At 42.1% G+C, this 23,438-nt stretch overlaps 1 protein-coding gene across 2 annotated transcripts in view; it reads left to right on the top strand.

Moving 5' to 3' along the window:
* The window catches only part of PGR (progesterone receptor), a 180,216-nt gene extending 157,124 nt beyond the window's left edge, over positions 1 to 23,092 (top strand). Inside the window, exons 6-7 of one of the 2 annotated variants that reach the window (XM_029602397.1) lie at positions 3,054 to 3,211; positions 20,599 to 23,092. In XM_029602397.1, the coding sequence (XP_029458257.1) occupies positions 3,054 to 3,211; positions 20,599 to 20,754 (314 nt within the window). In that variant the 3' untranslated portion in view covers positions 20,755 to 23,092. The remainder of the gene's footprint in view (positions 1 to 3,053; positions 3,212 to 20,598) is intronic. The other variant, XM_029602396.1, reaches the window with a different exon arrangement.
* The last annotated feature ends 346 nt before the right edge of the window (positions 23,093 to 23,438 follow it).

The raw sequence follows: 23,438 nt of genomic DNA, 5'->3' as shown, positions 1-23,438 counted from the left end.
ACAGTTTTCTCAGCCCTTTATCCACCAAAAATACCTCAAGGTGGGTAGGATCTAGAAATATAAATTTATTTTTTTTGACGAACAATTAAGCACTTACACAGGAATTTCAAATAAAAAGATGCTCCTAGCGCTAAAACCCTAGGTTTTAGTAACAAAAACTGCTTTTGCCGTAACTGCGTATTTTGTGTAACATCAGGAAATACTTGGACTTTACGTCCGCAAAAAAGAAAGTCTTTAGAAATAAAGTTTTGTAGTATTAGACTCTTATCCTGTTCTCTACACAGAGATACTACCAATGTGGCTCTACAGGGGCTATCATCAATCGATGCCTCAAGGAACGAAGTTAAATTTGGAGATTCCCGTTGTATAGTGTCTAATTCTTCTACCCCCTCTTGAAGTTGAATTTTTGATTTAGGAATGTAATACAACTTAGAAATACTTTTTTCATCAATATTTGAGATCGACAAAATTTCATTCAAATATTTCTTCAATAATTCGAATGCAGATAACAGTCTAGACATCGGAAAATTCAGAAACCTTAAATTTCTCGCACAATTTTCATTCTCTAACATTTCTAGTTGTCGGTGGATAATCAAACTATCTTTCATGAAAGCATTATTAGCTAATTGTAAAGTTGTTATCTGAGTATTTATAACCCCAATATTTTCATCATTGATATTCAATCTAATTACCTGTTGGTCTATCTTGCTATTAATCTCTACTATATCTTCCTTAAATTGCTTAGTAGAATTAATTAAGGTTTTCTTTACTTCCATAAGAACCTTCCAAATATCACTTAAAGTAACATTTTGAGGTTCTAGTGATTCAATATCAGTATTTCCCCCAGGTATCACTTCCTGAGGTATCAACACATCCTGACTATCTTGTACACCTGCATTCTCTATATTTCTAGTGTTATCAATATTCACTAAGGCCCCTGTCCCTTGTACCATTCTCTGTTGGTCGGAACTCGGGGTCTCCATCGACCTCAGAGATGACTGTAGTATGGCAGGACTCTCTGGCGAACCTGATGAAAAGGAAATTTCAGGAATAGAATGTCTCTCAAACTGTCCTATTCTTCTTACCACATGAGAGTCCATCGGGCCTCTAGCTGGTATGACTCCTGGAGATGAAGTAGCAAACTTTGTCTTTCTTTCTTACCCATAAATGGGTATTAAGATAGACTAAAAAAACCTTCAGAAGGGGCGCGCGGCTTCGGCAGCGCGCCGGTGGCTGCGCGCCGCTGCCCTTCCAGTTTTATTGGGAGTCCCGTCGCCGCTGGATGACGTCAGTGGGGTCGGCGCGAGGTAAGGATGTTTTCTCCGCTCCCAAGGCCCCCTGGATTCAGACAGGGTTCCCTTCGCAGTCCTTCACACCTCCTCTCTTGAGAGAGGCAAGTCTCTCTGAGTCCTCCGAATGCGCGCTGCTGCCCTTCCGGTTTTATCGGGAGTCCCGTCGCCGCTGGATGACGTCAGCGGGGTCGGCGCGAGGTAAGGATGTTTTCTCCGCTCCCAAGGCCCCCTGGATTCAGACAGGGTTCCCTTCGCAGTCCTTCACGCCTCCTCTCTCTCGAGAGGCAAGTCTCTCCGAGTCCTCCGAATGCGTGCCGCTGCCCTTCCGGTTTTATCGGGAGTCCCGTCGCCGCTGGATGACGTCAGCGGGGTCGGCGCGAGGTAAGGATGTTTTCTCCGCTCCCAAGGCCCCCTGGATTCAGACAGGGTTCCCTTCGCAGTCCTTCACGCCTCCTCTCTCTCGAGAGGCAAGTCTCTCTGAGTCCTCCGAATGCGTGCCGCTGCCCTTCCGGTTTTATCGGGAGTCCCGTCGCCGCTGGATGACGTCAGTGGGATCAGCGCGAGGTAAGGATGTTTTCTCCGCTCCCCAAGGCCCCCTGGATTCAGACAGGGTTCTCTTCGCAGTCCTTCACGCCTCCTCTCTCTCGAGAGGCAAGTCTCTCCGAGTCCTCCGAGGGATTTAGTTTTAAGAGTTGTCAATTTGGTACTTTCCTGTACACTGCATTCATAATAAATAAATCTAATAATGTATGCTATATTTATTTCTCTATGGCAAATATGCCATGAGCCTTTATTTGTCACAGCCTTTTTTTTTCAATCCAGCAGTTTCCTTTTGCTTCTTTGTACTTCCAGTTCAATCAGGTCCAGGGCTAGGATCCTGGTACCAGGAGTCTTCAAGGATTTTTTCCCACTATGTTATATTCCTCCCAACTCGCCATGCTTGGTAATTGCACTGAACCTGGGTCTAGAGTCATGTACCAGGACTCCTTCCAGAGCTGTGCAATCACGGGCCCTGAATCAGCTCATTAGGTGTCACCCTTATGCCATAACTTCAAGCCCTCACTCCTGAGGGGTTGTGAATGCTGGCTTCGCAGCCCGCCTGGGGAGTGGAAGACCTGACCCACGGAACGAACCAGGGAACTTCTGCAGGGCAGTGCCCAGAAATGTCACTGAGTCATTAGACCAGCTCCATCACATCTGTTTTTTCCCCCTCCCTATTGTTTTACTTTCTGCCTAAATTCAGCACATGCTTCAACATGACCTTCCAGTCAAAGTGTGTGCTCTGTGGCTCTAGCTAGAGAATGGTACAAGAGCGCAATTGGGCTGATCTGTACCTCTCCATATACTTTGATACCTCAATGTCCTTTCACAGCAACTCCAAAAAAGACAAACTCCATTGCATCATTCCATAGTGATAGCCTGAGGGCTATTACTTGGAGCTAGATAACAGATCCTGGCGTGCTACCATGATGCCCCCAACCCAAATACAAATATCACATTATAAGCAGTTCATTCAACTGTGACTGGATTTTTCAGGCCAGCCAAATTGTCGACCTCCTTATTCCCCCATGCTGATCTTAAAATTCTAACTGCCAACGGCATAGATAACATAGTGCATTTAGATAAAGGGATGATATAAATAAAATTCAAGTAACTGTAGAGATTATGCTCTTCTTTTTCGTGCATTAAAAGTATTGAATTCTTTTGTTGCTGTTCGGTGCCACAAGTGTTTCTCTCAATTTTGTTTTGGTTTTTTTTAAGTTCCTTTGGAAGGTCTGAGAAATCAAAACCACTTTGATGAGATGAGAGCTAATTACATCAGAGAGTTGGCCAAAGCCATTGGTTTGAAGCACAAAGGAGTTGTGGCCAGCTCCCAACGTTTTTATCAGCTCACCAAACTTATGGATTCCATGCATGAGGTAAGACTTCATTTTTCTTCTTTCGTTTGTGTGTATATGTAATATTTTCTTTCTGCTCTTTCCTCTGTCTGTCCTCAGGATCCCACAGCCCATCAAGTTTTCAGAAATACAGGAAGTCCTTGCACTTAAGTCACAGTTGGTTCTTGAAAACTGTTTAAGTAGAAACCACTGAAGTCAAAACTGATTAACATTATGCATAGGGGACTGATTCCATTTTCACATAGAAAAAAACAAAACAAAACAGAATTTGTTACTCACAAATGTTATAAGCATGAAATTTTAAGACATATTGAGGTCCATATTCAAAGCCATTTAGACAGATAATGGCTTACTCGGCTATATTCAGCCTTTATCTGGCTAAATTCTAGCTGGCCAATAAGTTAGGGGGCCAGAATTTAGCTGGCTAAATTAACCGGCTAATTCCAATATTGAGAGTTAGCCGGATGACTTTGCCAGCTAAGTCTCGTCAAGTCAAAGATCTGTCCTAAAGTTAGCCAGCTAACTAATTAACCCCTAAATTCATCATTCTGCTATATTTATAGCTGGATGAGGCGCAAAAAAAAAAAAAGGGGGCGGGGAGGATAGTGGGCAGCCAGCCGCATCGCGATGGTGCAGTTTAGCCCGCCACAGTACAGCCGCGCCGCATGCTATTGCCCCATTAGCGCCACGGGAAAAGGTGTAGTTATTTCCCGCAATGCTACCGGAGATAACGTGAAAAACATTATCACTTGCAGCGCTGCTTGGAGATAACTCTGCCCAAACCCCGCCCACACCCCTCCCCTTCCCCTAATAAGAATAATACCGCCACGATGTGGCCAGTATCGCATGTGGTAGGGCCTTCTCGAGATACCAGAACATCACAGAATAAAGAAAGACCCTGTAAGATAGCTGTCTATATTCAATAGTGTGGCTGCACCGTTGAATATGCCTCCAAAGTTAGCCAGGTAAGTTTACCAGGCTACTTTGCTATCCGAAATATGTCCGAGTATAGATCTTATCATAACTGTTCTAATCTTGTGTTGGCTGCAGGTTTGCTATCTCTGTTTTCTTAAAGAAGGTATCCAGTGAATTTTGAAATACTGCTCTCTTTATTTCCTTTGTAAGTTCTCTATAGCAGTGGTTCTCAACCTTTTTTCCCATCATGACACACCTGACAGACCACGCTCACATGTGTGACACACTGCTCATTACAATTCACGGCGGAAATAAAAAAATAAAGGTCCAGTATTATTTTTATTGTTAAGAATGACACAAAGAAAAGATACATATTCTGTCTGAACAGAAATTGCATAAATAGTAAACATCCCACACCAAAACGGCACCAATTTCCAGCACTTAACAGTAACCACCTTACCTAAGAAAAGGCAACACTGAAAATATTACACCAGGCCTTAAGACTCCAATACACCTCCTATTAGGAAAACGGACCAAGTCAGGCTGCTATAGAGCCCTACACAGAAACTACCCGCCAGCAGAAAACCTCACCTGAATCACATGTGCTGACCCTCACCTAACAAAGAATAAAGAGACCAAACACAGAACTAGAAGCATGCAGACAAAAACAGAATTGGAAACCACAACAAGCCAGAGTTTCTGTATGCAGTGCCACAAAGGAAAAAAAGAAACATCACCCATCCTTATAAAACAAATCAAGAAATATAAAATCAGTAGCTAACAAAAATATAAAACCATACTAACAAAAAGAACAGATTATTTCAAAACAGTAGATGAATGGAATATTCAATAATTAAAACTCATATAAAACATTTCTAGATATCAATAAAATATTTCAAAATAGCAGACAAACGCCCAGTAATGAAAAATAATAAGGATACAAAAATGTTTTGCTCTGCATACTTGGGAACGTTTCAAATCCAGGTGCCCTGAGATTGTTTTGAATTAGCAGGAGGAGGGGTGGTTTGCTTGGAACGTTCTCCTCTCTCTCTCTCTCACACTGGCTCTCAATCACTCACATATACACATGCTTTTTTCTCTCTCACTTATACAGGCTCTTAATTACACATTTACACACATGCTATCTTTTCAGGCTTACACATACAGGCTTTCAATCACACACATACATGTTGTCCTTTTCTCTCACACACAGACTCTCATTCACATGCTTACAAACTTGCTCTCTCTTTCTCTCATTTACACAAAGGCTCTCAATCACATACTCACATGCTCCCTCACCTAAACCAGCTCTCAGTCACACACAGACACACAAGCTCTCTCTTTCTTTCATTTACACACAGGCTGTCAATCACAAACTCACATGTTCTCTCACCTAAACCAGCTTCAATCACACACAGACACATGCGGTTTCTCTTTCTCTCACTTTCACACAAGCTCGCAATCACATACTCACATGCTCCCTCACCTAAACCAGCTCTCAATCACACACATACTCTCTTTCACATATACAGGCTCTCAGTCATTCACATACATGCTATCTCACTCACACACAAACACACACACACATGCTTGCTCATTCACTCACTCTTCCCCCCCCCCCCCCCGAACTAGTGGCAGCAGCAGCCTCCTCCCAACCCTAAAGGCAGCTGCAACCTCCTTCATTTTCAGCCCTCATGGAGAAAGGAGTCCCATCGGCCGCGAGGATTGACATTGTTCCTCATTTTAGTCCGAGCTGCACTGCTCATCCTTCAGGCCGCATCTCTCCTTTTTTTTGGACTGATGCTGCCCGCACTAGCATGGTCTCTTCTTCCCATCATGCACCTGCTGCTCACCACTTCCTCTTCAGGGGCGAGGGAAGAAGAGAACATGCCAGTGCCGCTGACTCCAGCTCTCCTGCCACGTTCCACCTGGGCTATCAGCATTTTAAACCCGGGTGGAGGACCTATTTCGCTTGGATAGGGGGAGCAGCTGGGTCAGCGGGGGACCGGGAAATGTGGTGACATACCTGCGTGTCCTTGGCAACACACCGGTTGAGAACCGCTGTTCTATAGCAACAATAAATATTGGAGATATCCCTATTCACAGGGATGGTAACTTTCAGACTGGCGTGCATGCACACATTTGTGTGCATATGTCAGCCCGCATCATGGAACATGGCCAATTTATAACATACACGCACATATGCACCCATGTTATAAAATAGCATGGCCATACACACAAGTGCGCCAAATTTCAAGTGGGCAAGCGCATGTGCGTGCAAATCCCATTTCTACCACATAAATAGGGGAATTTTAAAAGGGGCATGAGCTGATGCCATTCCCAGTTTTACCAGTTTGTCCCCAGTTCACTCAGTTAAAAGATAGGTCCTCTACTCCCCCCAGTTATCTCCAACCCTTAAAACCTCCCAGATCTAGGGATGTGAATCATTTTTATAATGAATTGAAATATTGTACGATATTTCTTAATTCATTATATATCGGTTAAATCGTGAAACGAACACTTTTCCCCCGAATTTTCGTGAAAAATCGTTTTTTGGCTTAGTGCGCGCTAACTCCCGTTAGCGCGCACTAACAAAAAAACGTTTATTTGTTATTTTTTGTTACTCGCGCACTAAACCGAAAAACAATTTTTTACTAAAAAAAAAAAAAATGCTGATCCTCAGGAAAACAAGATTTTTCCGTGGCCACACAAACCCAAAAGCGCAAACGATCGGGCACCCGATGCACATCCCTACCCAGATCTGCCTAGTTTTCTTTCTTTTTTAACTTACCCGTCATCCATAGCAGAAGTAAAGTTGCATGGCAGGGGACCTTGGAATGCACCGAGTCGCGTCAGTATTGATACGCACATCTTAGCTTCATATCCCGAAACACCCATTCCCTACTCCTTTCTTGAAACTTTTGAGGTGTGCATGCTGCAGGAGACGCGCGTGTAACTCGGCGGCTTTTCAAATCTTTTCGGCATGCCCAAGCCCAACTTCTTTGCGCATCTCCTGATTAATGCAACCGTCAGGCTTTTAAAATCCACCTCTAATGCACTATATTCACGGAAGACAAGGGGGACACAGTTTTAGGCAAGTTCTGTCACAGAACAGAGTGGCTTGGATAACTGCTAGAAATTTCACAGGAGAGAGACACAGGTTTAGACAGATGCTGGCATTTTCACAAGAGATAGAGAGAGAAAGCAGTCAAGAAAACGTCATCTTTTTAGAACATCTGCCAAGCTGAAGCAAGCGTTTTCCTGCCAGCTTGATTTTAATTTGACTCTCAGTCTTTCATGGTCAGCTTACTTTTATGCTCCCTATGGGGTAGATTTTCAAAAAACGCGAATAGGCGTACTTTTGCTGGCGCATCAGGCGCCAGCAAAAGTACGCTGGATTTTAGTAGATACGCGCGGAGCCGCGCGTATCCACTAAAATCCTGGATCGGCGCGCGCAAGGCTATGAATTCTGTATAGCCGGCGCGCGCCGAGCCGCGCTGCCTACCCCCGTTCCCTCCAAGGCCCTCCCCTCATCTTCCCCTCCTTTCCTCTATCTAACCCACCCGCCCGGCCCTGTCTACACCCCCCCTTACCTTTCTTCGGGGATTTACGCCTCCCGGAGGGAGAAGTAAATCCCCGCGCGCCAGCAGGCCTCTTGCGCGCCGGGCCGCGACCTGGGGGCGGGTACGGAGGGCGCGGCCACGCCCCCGGACCGCCTCGGGCCGTAGCCATGCCCCCATACCCGCCCCCAAACGCTGCCGACACGCCCCCGAAACGCCGCGACGCCCGGGCCCGCCCCCGACACGCCCCCCTCGGAGAACCCCGGGACTTACTTGAGTCCCGGGGCTCTGCGCGCGCCGGTAGGCCTATGTAAAATAGGCTCACCGGCGCACAGGGCCCTGCTCGCCTAAATCCACCCGGTTTTGGGCGGATTTAGGCGAGCAGGGCTCTGAAAATCCGCCCCTATGTTCTTAAGCAGGCTGAGAAGCACATGTTTTAAGAGACAGGGCTTGGAGGGCTGACGTCAGCACCCAGCACTTGCTGCATGCTCAGCAGTGGAGGACAGGTTTGGACACACCAATATCAGCATCTAGCACCCCCTATGCTCAGTGGCAGGACCAAGTTTGGATGCGCCAAGGCCAGTGCACAGCATTGGAAGCTGAAACGAGAGTCGCAGTTCTAAAGCAGGGTTCTGACTTTTGAATGGATGAAAAAATGAAATGTTGCAAGTCAAGCAACGTAACAGTAGAGGGGACCTTCTTTATTCTCATGCCCCATTTTTTATGTCTATAGCAATACATTTACTACCGAGGCAGTACTCTGTTCCAGTGTAAGTATTCTGTTTGCTCATTCACAAACAATTTACAGGAATTTCCAAAATATTTCTTCTGAGGAATTGGAAATCCAATTTGTGAGACTGACTAGTTAAATTATCATTATTCATCAGCCTATCAGCCAAGAAGTGTAAGCTATGTCATCCTTCTATTTTATATGTAGACTACATCTAACACTGTAGGACACATGTCATACATACAGTTATACAGCAGTTGTAAGATTTCTATTAGTGTTGATGCAGGGCTACAGTTGTTTAAAATTGGGGGGTGGGAGGTTGTACTGGTATTAATGATTTAAAAAAATGTGTACTGTAAGAGGATAACTTTAAAACATGCACGAGCAGGCCCACATACACAGCTATATGGGCGCACACATATTTTATATTGTGTGTGCAAATGAATGCACACTATATAAAATATACGTAAATCTACCCAACAACATGTTTGTGTGTCAAAAAATATATGGCATGTATTTTAAATATAGCCGGATACGTTTTGACTTACCTGGCTAAGTGCAACAAAAGTCCGGCTAAGTAGTGCCGTGGTGACTTACCTGGCTACATATTTATTTATTTAAAATGATTTGTAGCTTGCTCCCTCCAAAGTTCGGGGAAGGGTACATAAAAACATTCACAATATTGCTAACATTGTTTATTTATTTATTGATTGATTGATTGGTTTTATATACCATCGTTTGCAGGGCCATCACAACGGTTCACATAATTAAAATAATATCAAGTAAAACATCAAATTTATAAAAGAATAAATTATTAGTAAATATAAATAAATTAAGACAAACATTTAATAAAATCCAAAGGTAATTATGTTAGTAGTACATAAAATAAAAGATAAAATCAAATACAATAAAACATCATTAAAAAGAATGCACTTGAAAAGGCAGGTTACTGTTTCATAGTTCTTATTAGATGTTATGCTGGATCCTGATAAGCCTTCTTGAATAGCCATGTCTTTAATTCTTTTGTGGAGGACTTTAAATCTGACTGAAGCCGCAGTTCCACTGGAAGAGAGTTCCATATTTTAGGGCCTGCAAGTGAGAGGGCTCGATCTCGACCCGACAAAGGTGGGCTGATTGGACTGAAGGAATGGTTGATAAAACTTTATTCACGGGCCATATTTATTTATTTATTTGTTTATTTATTTATTTAAAAACTTTGCTATACCGTCGCTAAGTTATATACCATCGCAACGGTTTACAAATAGGCACATAGACTAAGGTAAGTAAATGTAGGATATCGTACATTCTAACAGGTGCCAATAAAGTTCGGTTACAATTTCATAAATAAAATCATTATTTGAGTAATGTTGGTCAAGTCCAGGTATATTATTGAGTTACTATCACTTTGAAATATTACTTCTTAAATGTAGGATTGAATAAATTCATTCTCATCTGCATTACCCTGTACTTTCATTCTCTACCCTCCACACTCTTTAGTGAAGGCTTTTTTAAAGAGCCATGTTTTTAGATTTTTCTTAAAAGTTTTGAGATTATTCTGAAATCTGAGTTCGGGGGGCATCGTGTTCCATAGTATGGGCCCAGCCAGCGATAAAGCCCTTTCTCTCACTTGGGTTAATTTTGCTGACTTTACTGAAGGGATTGTTAGTAGTGCTTTGTTTGCTGAGCGGAGGTTTCTTTGTGGAACATGTACTCGTAAGGCTGTGTTTAGCCAGTCTGCTTCTTTATCATATATTAGTTTGTGTATGGATTGCGTTGTGGAGCATGGAGGTGAATGGCAGCATTTAGCCAGTCCGTTTGCTCCCCGTAGATAATTTTATGCAATATGCATAAGATTTTGTAGTCGATCCAGTTCTTTATAGGTAGCCAATGTAAGGATATTAATGTTGGTGTTATATGATCGCATTTCTTTGTGCCTGTTAGAATTCTGGCAGCTGTGTTTTGTAAAATTTGTAGTGGTCGAATTGAGGATAATGGAAGGCCAAGTAGGAGACAATTTCAGTAATCTGTATTTGTAAATATCAAGAGTTGTAGTACCATTCTAAAATCAGAGTGGTTTAGAAGTGGTTTTAATCACCTGAGAGTTAAAAGTTTATTTTATCCTTCTTTGAGTTTAATAGAAATGTGTGTTTTGAGATTGAATTCACTGTCAATGATTACCCCTAAGTCATGGTTATGGATTACAAGGTTTATTTCAGCTGACTGATCTTCTAATTTTAGCAGAGGCAGACTGGCAGGAAGTAGTATTTTGTCTAAAATTATAACTTCAGTTTTATTGATATTGAGAATGAGTTTCATATGTGTTAATAATTGTTTGATGATTGATAAATACATAGCTGTCATTTTGAAATTAGATTCTAGTGAATTTTGAATTGGGATTAGGATCTGTATGTCGTCAGCATAGATGTGGTGAGTGAAACCGAGACTGGCAAGTAAATGACAGAGAGGAAGCATGTATATGTTAAATAAAGCAGCGGATAGAGAGGAGCCTTGTGGTGCTCCAGTGCTGAGGTTTATTTTTTCCAGAGGTAGAATTATTGATTTTTGACCTGGAAGAAGCAGTTAGAAAGATAGGAGGAGAAACAATGTAATGTTGAATTTGATAGCTCAACTTCGGCTAGTCTGTTTTGCATCCGTAGCTGCTCGACGCCCTCACTCTGCCCTCCTTACCACTGTGGCGACTCCCTCCGGGCCTGATGGACAGTTTGCTGCCGCGGCGTCTTCTTGCCGTCTTCCTCCGGCGTCCCCGGAGCAGCATGACGCTGTGGATCCGCCATTTTCCTGAAGACATGGGGCGCGCGCTCGCTCCAAATGATGTACCAGCAAGGGCGCAAACCTCGGGGGCGTTCCCCTGAACTGACGTCATCCGCTTCCAATATAAAAGGTCTCAGAAATTGCTAACGGATTGAGTTAGCAAAGGGTTTCGTTACCTAAGCTACTCTGCCTCCTCGGACTTACCAGGGGTACCCACTCCTCGGGGGCCTCTCTCTCTTTTCTCTATTTCAGATTGCCGATAGAAACCGGTACTCGCTCCTCGAGGGCCCATGTTCCTGAACACTCTGAAGATTCTCTACTGCCTAGAAGCTATCACAGATACAGACAATTGTGAGTTACCATCGCTCTCTCAGAGCTTTACCTGGAACCAGGTACTCGCTCCTCGAGGGCCTAACCCTTTCCAGCTACTGAGCCCTCAAAAGACCTTATGTGAGATCTGTCATCCAGTTCTGGTTATGAACACAGTATACCTGTCTACTCACTACCTATAGTTTCTCTACAGCTCAGCCACCCTGGGATTGTGGTTCCAGTACCTTAGGGACTTCAGCCCTGCCGGGCGTAGCAGCTCACTACTGCCACCTCTGGTGGTTCTACTACCTGTCTAATAAAAGAATTCTGTGTTTGTCTCCATACTCAAGCCTAGCCGGTGGTCCCTCTCAGGATATCCTCCTGCAGGCGCAGTCATCTGCCATCGGCCCAAGGAGTCACCTATCTACATTCCTCTACAGCTGAGTGTCCTCTTCAAGCACTCCGCTGGTAACAGATGGCTACTCCTTTCCTACCAGGAGTCTTCAGCAACAGATTCATAACAGCTCGCTAACTCCACCTCCTTCTGGAGCTAGTATACAACAGATTGCTACTCCTAGCTCTAACACGGAGCTTTCCTAACAAGATTGCTAACTCCTCCTCTTCATAGGAGTTTAACCATAACAGAGTGCTAGCTCCTCCCTCCAGAGGAGCTCGCACATAACAAGAATGCTAACTCCTCCCCTCTCAGGAGTCATAGCAGAAGAGATTGCTAACTCCCTAGCAGATCCATAACAGATTGCTAACTCCTATCTGATGTCTCCGCCCATCTGGCATCAGATCTACTACAGTCTGTCAAGCAGGATAGTGGATTTACGGTGTCGAATGCTGCGGATAGATCAAGTAGAACCAGTAAATAGCTTTGTCCATTGTCAAAACCCCTCAGGACAGTATCGGCTAATGCAAGTAATAGGGTTTCAGTGTTGAAATGCTTTCTGAATCCAAAATGAGAGGGGTATAAAATATTATTATCTAGATGTTCGATCAGTTGCTTTTGGACTACCTTTTTTAGTAGTTTGGATATGAAGGATAAATTAGAAATAGGCCTATACTTGTTAAGTATTAGAGGATCAAGATTATGCTTTTTTGAGGATTGGTTTGATTACTGCAATTTTAAGTGCTTCAGGAAAATGACCTTCAGTTAGTGACAGATTAATTATAGCTGCAATGGGGATGGAAATTGTGTGGGCAATTAATTTCAAAGTGGGAATGGGAATACTATCCAATGGTTGAGTTGTGGGGTTCATTTTTATTTTTATAAGAGTTTCTGTCTCAACCAAGGATGTTTCTTCAAAGTTGGTCCATTTAGTTATTTCTCTAGAGTTCATATTGATGGACTAGTTATTGATACTACATCATGTGGTCAAATTTAGAAATTTTTCTTTAAAAAAAATGCACAGTCTCATTGCATCTTGTTTCTGGGAGTGGAGAGATTTCGTCCATAGTATTTCTTGTGAGGTTCTGGACAATAAAAAATAAAGTTCTGGGATTGTGACTAAAATTTTGTATCTTAGTGGTGTAATATTCTTTCTTTGTGTTATTGATTAATCTTTTATAATGAGTTATATAGGATCTATAGGCCCCAAGGGAACTTGCAGATCTTTTTTTTTTTTTGCCAAATTTTCTTTTTTTTTTCTTAGCTTGCATTTAGCGGTCCTAATTTTGGTATTATTCCAGGGGTTGTGTCTTTTGGGGTACTTTAAGGTTTTTGTTACGATGGGATTTAAATTATCTGCAATTGAGTTTGTGATATTGAGCCAGGAATTAATGGCATGTTCACTGTCAGAGAAGACAATGTTTCTGATGTTAGTCTGAATTTCAGCATGGAGTTCATCAATCTTAAAAGGCAAATGATACTTAATGAACTGTACAAATAAAATACATGCAGGCAAGGCAATAAATGAAAATGACTAGAGCAAAGATGCTATTGGAATAGAATATATCACACAGTAGTCTGACATTGTTGGTAATTGGTCACTAATTGTGATAATGTCTTTAATGTTCAGGTAGGAGCTTACCTGAGCACCAGTGATCATCAGATGGTATGGTTTGATATTCCAAATAAGATACAGAGAAGTCATACAAAGACTCAAGTTCTGAATTTCACAAATACAGACTATCCAAATCGGGACGTTCCTGGAGGAAGAACTTGAAGACTGGGAGAAAATGGCTGAGGTGGAACAACAGTGGGCCAAATTAAAAGGAGCTATTACAAAGACAACAAATCAATATGCTAGTAAAGTAAAGAAGAGTAAGAGGAAAAAAGAAATCAATCTGGTTCAAAAGGAAAAGGTTAAAAAATTAAAGACAAAAAGAACAGCATTCAAGAAGTATAAAGGATCCCAAAAAAGGGAACACAGGGAAGAATATCTGTTAAAACTGAGGGAGATGAAGAAAGAAATAAGGAAAGCAAAAGGTCAAGCAGGATGGCCAAAGTGATAAAGCGAGGAGACAAAACATTTTTCAGATATATCAAAGAAGGGAGGCCAAAAGTGGTATAGTGAAATTGAAAGGTGATGAGGAGCAATATGTGGAGAGAAACAATAAATGGCAGAAATATTAAACTAATACTTCAGTTTGGTGTTCACAAAAGAAGACCCTGGAGAAGGACTGTTGTTGGTTGACAAAACTATAAATAGGAATGGGATAGATGAAACTCCATTTACAGAACAGAATGTATGGGAAGAGTTAGGCAAACTGAAAGTGGACAAGGCCATGGGGCCGGATGAGGTACATCCCAGGATATTGAAGGAGCTCAGAGATGTGCTGGCAGGTCCAGTGAAGTACCTGTTGAATAGATCCCTGGAAATGGGAGTAGTGACACAGGATTGGAGAAAAGCGGTGGTGGTCCCGCTTTATAAAAGTGATAGCAGAGAGGAGGCTGGAAACTGCAGGCTGGTTAGCCTCACCTCAGTGGTGGGAAAATGAATAAAGATGCTGGTGAAGGAAAAGATAGTGAATTATCTACAATCGGGTGGGCTGCTGGACCCGATGCAGAAAGGATTCACCAGGGGAAGGTCTGTCAGACAAATCTGATTGATTTTGTTGATTGAGTGACTACAGAATTGGATTAAGGAAAAGCGCTCAATGTGATCTATTTGGATTTCAGCAAAGCTTTTGATACGATCCTGCATAGGAGGCTTGTGAATAAAATGTGTTCAGTTCTGGAGACCATATCTCAAAAACGATGGGAGGTAAGATGGAGGCAGTGTAAAGAAGGGCAACCAAAATGGTGTGAGGTCAGTATCCAAAGACTTATTTATTTTATTTATTTATTTACTTAAATTATTTTAATATACTGATGCTCAAGACCAAGTCTTATCGTACCAGTTTACAATAAACTAGGGGGTAAACCAGTTAACACTGAAAGCGAAAAGTTACATTACAACAGGGAATGTAGAACAGGGCTGATAGAAAAAAAGGGATAGATTAACAATTTCTAACTGGAGACCCATGCATGTAAGCAGAGAGCAGTTGCTTACATGGTAAAATTATATACAATTTACACAGAGGAGTCGATTAGATATGTTATATAAGAGCGCGGTTAGCAGAAAACAGTTCCTTAGTGAGGCGGGAAGAGGACGCAACAGAGGAGTGTTGGTCCATGGGGGTTACCATAAGGTTTCTTCAAGGGAATGCTTGGGCGAACAGCCATGTTTTTAATTTTTTTCTGAATGTGATATGACAATGTTCTTGGCGGAGATCTGGCGGGAGAGAATTCCAGTGATGCGGACCAGCAGTTGATAGAGCTCGTTTTTCAATGGCGTTATGTATAGCGGATTTGTTCGGGGGAACCTGGAGGGAGTCTCTGTATGCAGATCTGGTTGGTCTTGCTGAGGAGTGTGGTTTGAGGGGAATGGTGAGTTGGAGAGAGAATTGCTGAAATATGGTTTTGTGAATAATGGTCAGTGTCTTGAAGAGAATTCTGTAGCGGTTGTGTAGCCAGTGAAGTATTTTTAGAATCGGTGTGATGTGGTCCATACGGCGAGAGTTTGTGAGGATCCTGGCTGCAGCGTTTTGCAGCATCTGAAGAGGTTTAGTAGAAGAGGCCGGGACTTACGAGGAGAGGCTGAAGGATTTAAATACAGTATCAAAACCCTGGAAGAGAGGAGGTGCAGGGCAGATAGGATACAGACCTTCAGATACCTGGAAAGTTTTAATGATGCATGACCTTTGAAACTTTTTATTTGGAAAGAAATCAGTAGAACTAGGGGTCATGAAATGAAACTCCAGGGGGGGATGAGTCGGAACCAACGTCAGGAAATATTACTTCATGGAAAGAGTGGTGGATGCCTGGAATGCTTTCTGGAGGAGATTGTGAAAATGAAAACAGTCAAAGAATTCAAAGGGGCATGGGATAAACACTGTGGGGCAGATTTTCAAAGGGATACGCGTATAACCCCCGAAAAGCTGCCCCTGCCTGCCCCTGCATGCGCCGAGCCTATCTTGCATAGGCTAGGTGGCGCGTGCAAGCCCTGGGACGTGCGTATGTCCCGGGGCTTGCAAAAAGGGGCAGGGCGTGGGCGGTCCGGAGCAGTCGGGGGGGGGCGGGGCATGGCCTGAGCCTCCAGGCACAGAGGCCATTTGCCACTGTGCCCGGGATCGCGGGCTGGCCATTGGCCGGCGTGCGTAACTTCTTCAACAAAGGTAAGGGGGGGGGGGGTTTCTAGGTAGGGTTTCTTATAGTAGTATCTGCCACATCATGCAGGTTACCCCCATGTTTCTCTTAAGGGCAGCAATAGGGATGTGCATTCGTTTGCAATGAAATAGGGAATAAAGATGATATTTCCTATTTTGTTGCATTTCGGGGGGCTGATGAAACGAAAGGAAAACCCACAATATTTCATGTGGTTTTCTTATCATTTTTTTTGGGGGGGGGAAGAAAGGGCACATTAAAAAAAAAAAAACCCAAACCCGCCCCAACCCTTCAAATTTAATTAATTGGAAACCCCCACCGTCCTGAGCCCCCAAAACTTGCCAAAAGTCCTTGGTGGTCCAGTGGGGTCCCGGGAGCGATTTCCCCCTCTCGGGCCATCAGCTGCCAGTAATCAAAATGGCATATTTTAAATTATGCGTGCCACAATTAAAATCCCTGTATATGTGCGCACGCGTACACGCGCATGTATGGATGCCCGCATGTTTGTTTTAAACTTACCATGTTTGTACACGCATGTGCTCATTTTTACATGTGCAGCTCTTTTAAAATTCACCAATACACCAATACCAATTTACATGTGTAGCTCTTTTAAAATTCACCAATACCAATTTAATGCTCGAGCCCTCTTTGAATTTGCGACCAGCTTAACCAAATCTCCCGCCCTCACCGCCCACAACTCTGACGGACCAGGCCAATTATGAAAACCTTGCTCGCTACTTCCACGACAAAATCCTCAACATTATGTTGCGCTTCTCTGTACCTCTATCACCCACAAACACTCAGACCACTCAGATTATAGATGACCCTTCCTCCACCACCACGAACACCCAAGCTTCCAAACTCCCTCCAAGCTTCCCGTTCTTTATGAACACTACTGAAATGGAAGTTGAGTCTATTAGATCCATAACGCTCGGCTCTGTCCCAAACCAATTAAAACAGGCCATTATAAAACCCATCCTTAAAAAACCCTCCCTTGATCCTACTGAACCTGCCAACTTTTGCCCCATATTCAACCTCCCATTGCTATCCAAAATCTTAGAAAAGATTATCAATTGCCAACTTACCGATTACTTGAATGAGAACCACATCCTTTTCCCCTCTCAATACGGTTTCCATTAACGCCATAGTACGGAAACCCTCCTCATATCGCTGGCAGACTACATCCTTAAAGCCCTAGACAATGGTCAATCCTACATCCTTGCCCTACTTGATATTTCCTCCGCCTTTGATACTGTCAATCACAAAATCTTAATCAATCACCTCCATGAAATTGGCATTTCAGGATCGGCTCTCCTCTGGTTCCAGTCTTTCCTTACTAATTGACAATACAGAGTAAAAATTTGGAATAATGAATCTAATTCATTTAACCTGGCACAAGGCGTTCCCCAAGGCGCCTCACTTTCTTTCACCTTATTTAACATATACCTCCTTCCCCTATGCCGTCTCCTGTCTAAACTCGGTCTTCCACATTTCATATATGCCGACGACATTCAGATTCTCATCCCTATCACTGACACCCTGCCTAATGCAATCAAAACCTGGGAAGCAGCCCTCCCTGCCATCAACTCTCTGCTCACTGACAACTTCCTTGCCCTTAATACAGCAAAAACCGAGCTTCTAGCCATTTCTCCCAACTTTATCACCATCAAACCCCCTTCAATCAATTCCCCTACACCCCCCAATACCTTCTCCTCTCACGTCCGCAGCCTCGGTGTCATCATAGACAATCAATTTAATCTAAAAAAATTAATAAACACAACCCTAAAAGATGGCTTTTTCAAACTATATACGTTAAAAAAACTCAAACCCTTACTACACCTTAATGATTTTCGCACTATACTACAAGCTATCATTCTGACTAAAATTGATTACTGCAATGCCATTCTTCTAGGTCTCCCAAAAAGCACGATCCAACCCTTACAAATTCTCCAAAATGCGGCTGCCCGCATCCTTATGAATGTACACAAAAATGACCATATCACCCCGGTACTCAAACATTTACACTGGTTACCCATAACATCCCAGATACAATATAAAACTCTCACTTTAATTCATAAATCCCTCCATAACAATGACATGCAATGGTTCAAGGAACACCTCTACTTCCACAACACTGTCAGACCCACCAGAAAACAACATGCAGCTACCTTGCACACTCTCTCACACAAATTGATGAGACTGAAGTCCACCGCTAACCGTGCCCTCTCCACTGCTGGCCCTTCTTTATGGAATAATATGCCTCATACTCTGCGACAGGAACCATGCTATAAGAAATTTAAACAGAACCTCAAAACATGGCTCTTCAAGCAAGCCTTCACTTGAGCCATTCCCTCTCCCACTGCCTTCACCTCCCCTCCCCCCCTTTTCTATTTTTTTTCTTTTCGTTAGTTACCGTACCTCCTCTCGCCCTTCCCTCCCTCCCCTCTCTGCCTATTCTATTTCTTTCTCTCTCTCTCTCTTAGCCTCGGTATATATGCTTTCACCTCTTTTATAATGATAGTCTACACCACTGAGTAAATATACCTTTCAGAAACTTTAATTCCTCGTTTACCAAGCCAGTTGTATATGTTTGTATATATTTTGTCTTTTATCGATGACCTTGTTTACATGCTGTTGCACATAGTAATGACTCCCATAACAGTCAATGTGACTACCTAGCTATAGCCTGCTTCTGAAATGTTGTTCACTAAGTTATATGGAAAACCTGTTGCTGAATTTACTGTTTCGCTGTAAACCAATTAGATGTTCCGAACGATTATCGGTATATAAAAACCACAAATAAATAAATAAATAAAACCTTTACATTTATAGTTCAATAGGACTATAAACCCTTTGAGGTAGATATTCAGAGTAAAATGGCTTGGTAAATTAGTCAGATAGAACTCATTATGCTATTGTAACATGATAAGTTCTATCTAGCTGTTAGACCTGCTCTATGGCAGGTCTAACTTATCTGGTTAACTTAGTTGAGTAAGTTTGAATATCGCTTCTTATCCGGATAAGTAGCACCACCCCAATATGCCTACTGGATATCCAGCTAACTACTTAGCCAGATAAGTGACTTGCCCCGCTAAGTGCCAGCCAGATATTCAGTTACTAATCTGGCTGGGTAGCGCTGAATATCAGGTCCACAGCAGTAAATTATACAAAGAAACTGGGAGAGGTTTTGGGGAATTTCTAATCACTTAATTCTTCTTGCAAGACGATTTTTCTTTCCACAACAAACTGCAGCATATATTTTTACATAAAAGTGTTAATTTAAACAGTTTTCAAGCACACCTGTGTTTTGTTTTGTTTTTAACAGCTAAGTTGAGGGTATATCAAAAGTAGTAACTTGCCAAGCTGATGATGCATGCTTTGTTCTGTTGAAAAGTTTTGGTGAACCTCAGGTTCCAAAGTAATTCTTCTCAAATATTACCATCCTACACTCAGCAAAACTTGGTTTTGACATTGTGAATAGGAGTAAGCAGCTGGCTGCATCCCATGTAGTTTGAATAGGCAAATACCAGCGCATATGTTTTTTTGCATGGATTTCTGCGTGAGCTGTAACCTTCTTCCTTCCAAATGCAGATCTTTTTCATCCAGCTTAGTTTAAAAGGCAACTTGGCTGATATATTCGGTAATTGTTTGCCAATACAAGGTGGTTGATAGAGGAAATGCCAAATTATTTTTTTTTTAAATGAGTTCATGAATTTGCATTGAAATTTTGTGGCGATCAGGGTTGGTTTGCAAACATATTTCCATGGGGTTAAGCAGCTGCAGTTCAAAGAGTTATTATTCCCACAGCATTGGTGCTGCAGCCTTTCTTTGGGGGCCTATTTACTAAAGGTGTTCTCTCATTTTCTGTCTATGGGAAAAATGCTTAGTAAATGACCTTTGTTTTTACAGGAGATGGCAAAGCAGGGACACATGAAGTGCTCAGATAGGGGTCCATTGACATTTATTATTATTTAGGATTTCTGAAACTCTGCCTGCAGTTTGTTTCCAAATCTATGGCCTGGAGTCAGCATCCACCCCCAGCATTATTCTAATGGTGGTGTGGTAGTGTTTTCTAAGCTGTAAAGAGCTATAAGAGAAAGGTGAAGGGTGATATGTTTTCAGAGCAGTGAAATAACTGAGAGAGACCTACAGCTGAATTTATTCCAGCACGCCACCATTATAATACAAATGATAATATTCTTAATTATATGGACATCGTCCTCCTAACTCATTCTGCATGGACCTGATGAAGGGAGCACAGCCCTCAAAAGCACATTACAAATGCAGTTCAATAAAAGGTATCATCTACAGCTTGTTTGTTAACTTTGGTTTCTGATTAGCTAAGTGAATACAACAACCACATTATTTTATTCATGCCCATGACAAGAAAATGTTAACATTATCTGACTCCGCTGTCTCACACATTTGTACTTTTTTCACACACACAAAAAAAAAAAAACCCAAACAGCTCGTGAAGCAGCTTCACCTCTTCTGCCTGAACACGTTTCTGCAGTCCCGTTCACTCAGCGTTGAATTTCCAGAAATGATGTCCGAAGTCATTGCTGCACAGTTACCCAAGATCCTGGCAGGGATGGTAAAGCCTCTCATCTTTCACAAAAAGTGAAGCTCTTCTTTTCTCATTGTAAGAAAAGGTCTTTTGTGTTTGTATGTGCGCTTTTGGTTTAAAGTCGAGATTGCATTGTCACTGTGTGTGTTCTGCTCCAAAGATCTAATGTTTTGCAGCTGTAATGTAAATGCCGAGTGCCTGATGTTAGAAAAAAAAAAGGTTTATCCCTATGTTGTGTCTACAAGGAATACCAGTGTGCTCATAACATGCTAAAAATGCAAGGTCCAAATTGTCAGCCAGCAGTTTCTTTCCATATAAAATTACGATTGATGTTTTGTAAGCCCAAAATACTGTTTCTTATCGATTTACAAGAATAAATATTTCAACATAATTACTGACAAACTGAGCAGTCGTCGTGGAATTGCATGCTGTCTAACATGAATCTTTAAATCTGGCTGCTGTCCACCAGCAGTATGATTTTTACACCGTTCCCTATCAGAACCAGCTTGTACTTTCTGTATCCACACTCGGCAGATGCAGAGCTGTCGCTGCAGTAGGGCAGTACTGCCTTTTCTCCCTGCACTAGGCTGTCTCCTCACAGAGAATTACCATTCAGAGACTGCAGGGTCTCTTTGGACAGCATTGGTCTCGTACATGTGAGAGAGGAATTCCCAGAGCAGGCACCAAGAACTCCTTGCTCTCAAGGATGCGTGTGGAAGGCAAGGAAAGAATTCAAACAAAGGATCACTTCTGATCAAGTAGTTCAATGAAAGAACAACTTTTTATTGCACTATTTAAAACCGTGCTGGATTGATTCTTCTAAATATCAACTTGCCTGGTTTGCTTCCTCCTCTTCTGTTTTTATTCTAAAATGGTTTTTCCTTTTTGTCCTAAGATACATTTATTTTCTTTCTAATATAGCCCATGTGCCCTATTTTTAAAAATCTCCTTCCCAAAGTCTCTTCCGCAGCTTTTCCCACTTTCGTATCACTGTGATAACTGCAGTGGGTTCACATAAGGATCAGCAGAGAAACACCGTGATAATGGCCTATGGGTAAGGAAAGGCTAAATGAAAGGTGTTTTCAGAAACCGCTTCCCTCAAAGTGAATCCAAATCACAGCAAAAAGGGCATAAACTTAATTATTTTCTGCTCTGGCAGCTGTACTGGCTGCATATTTTGATTTTGCCAGAGTTACTACTTTAAGGCATATCCTCAACCAAATGTTATCTTCTATAACTTCATGTTTGCTTCCTGCATTAGCCATTGAAAATGAATTATTAGTTGCACTGGAACACATGTATTTGAATATGGCGAGCTGAAGAGAGCATCAGTCGTTCTCAGTTCTGGCCCTCCTGCCTCACACAAACAGGTCTGGATTGTGGGATGTTGATAAGAAATCTACAGGAGATATTTAGCATTTACTTTGCCAACCAGTTCAGTTGGCATTATTTTGGTTACCATGAACGCCAGACTTATTGCGGGGAGGGGGGGCTTGCAAGGCCTGGCATTAAGAGCCACCAAAAATTAAACTTTTTTTTTTTTTTTTTTAAATCAAACATTTTTATTCAAAGTGTACAGCCAACTCTCATTCTATTATTGTTTTCTACACAGATAAGAAGTTCCACCCCAAAACAGAGCCCACTGGCTGGACATGCACACATGCATCAGAAAAAAACCACACACACCTGCCAGAGTTCTCCTGTTCCCCCTGTCATATCCTCAAATGTTGTATGGACTGGACAAGCAATAATAAAGTTAGTAGGGATCACCCTTCCCCCACTCCACACACACACACACACACAGCGATCTCATAAACCTTCTTTTTACTTGGAAAGTTAACTAAAAAATGACAAAGATATCCTCCATTTCTGTGTAACAACCCTAACCCTCCCTTCATCCCTGGAAGAGGCTCATATTTTCTGAAACATTTCAATTGGTTTCACACTCATCTACTGCATTTCAAAACTTTTCCCTGCAAGGATTAAGATTATTTTTAATTTCTATAAATGCTACTGGAACAATAATTGCATTCATTCCTTGTACCTTGTGAATTGTTTTCCAATCCCTTCAATTCTGAACTCATTTCTAAACCATGTTAAGCTACTAATTCACTCTTCCCCTTCAGAAGAAACTATATTCTTTTCCATGACATTTTTTGTGTGATTCTAGGTCTGTGTGAATGTTTGATAGAGTTTGCAAGCTGCTGTGAGGGACATTTGGGGGCAGTGAAAGAAATGTTGACCTTGAAGTGGACACAATGATAATTATTTGGATATGTGTAGGCTTTTCATCTGCACGGGGTACCAGTGCACTTTGCTGTACTAGTCCATCAAACGTGCAGGCAGTCACTCTGATGTAAATATCTTAGTGCCATTATTAGAATAAAGATTAAAAAAATGGCATTTTCTGATGTGAGATGTAATAAGAAACAATGTTCTAAGAGGCTAATGGTTTATTGTTGTTCAAAATACCCACTTTACACCTCATCCTATACACACACACACACACACACATTCATTCATATGCATTTTTCTCTTCTGTAATTTATGAATTTTGCAGCCCTAGAATTGTGTTGACAAAACTGAGGACTGTCCTCATAAACTTTCATTAGGGTGCCTTTGCAATAAAGCTTAGCACATATGTTAAGGTCATTTAGCATGTGCTGAAAAAGCATGATTATACAATAATAGTTTAGTGTGCATACTGAACCAGAATCAGATGATGTTAACAGTATATACAC

Source organism: Rhinatrema bivittatum, chromosome 5 (genome assembly GCF_901001135.1).
Source record: "Rhinatrema bivittatum chromosome 5, aRhiBiv1.1, whole genome shotgun sequence".
Lineage (NCBI taxonomy): Eukaryota > Metazoa > Chordata > Amphibia > Gymnophiona > Rhinatrematidae > Rhinatrema > Rhinatrema bivittatum.
This window is presented reverse-complemented; position numbering and strand designations above follow the sequence as displayed.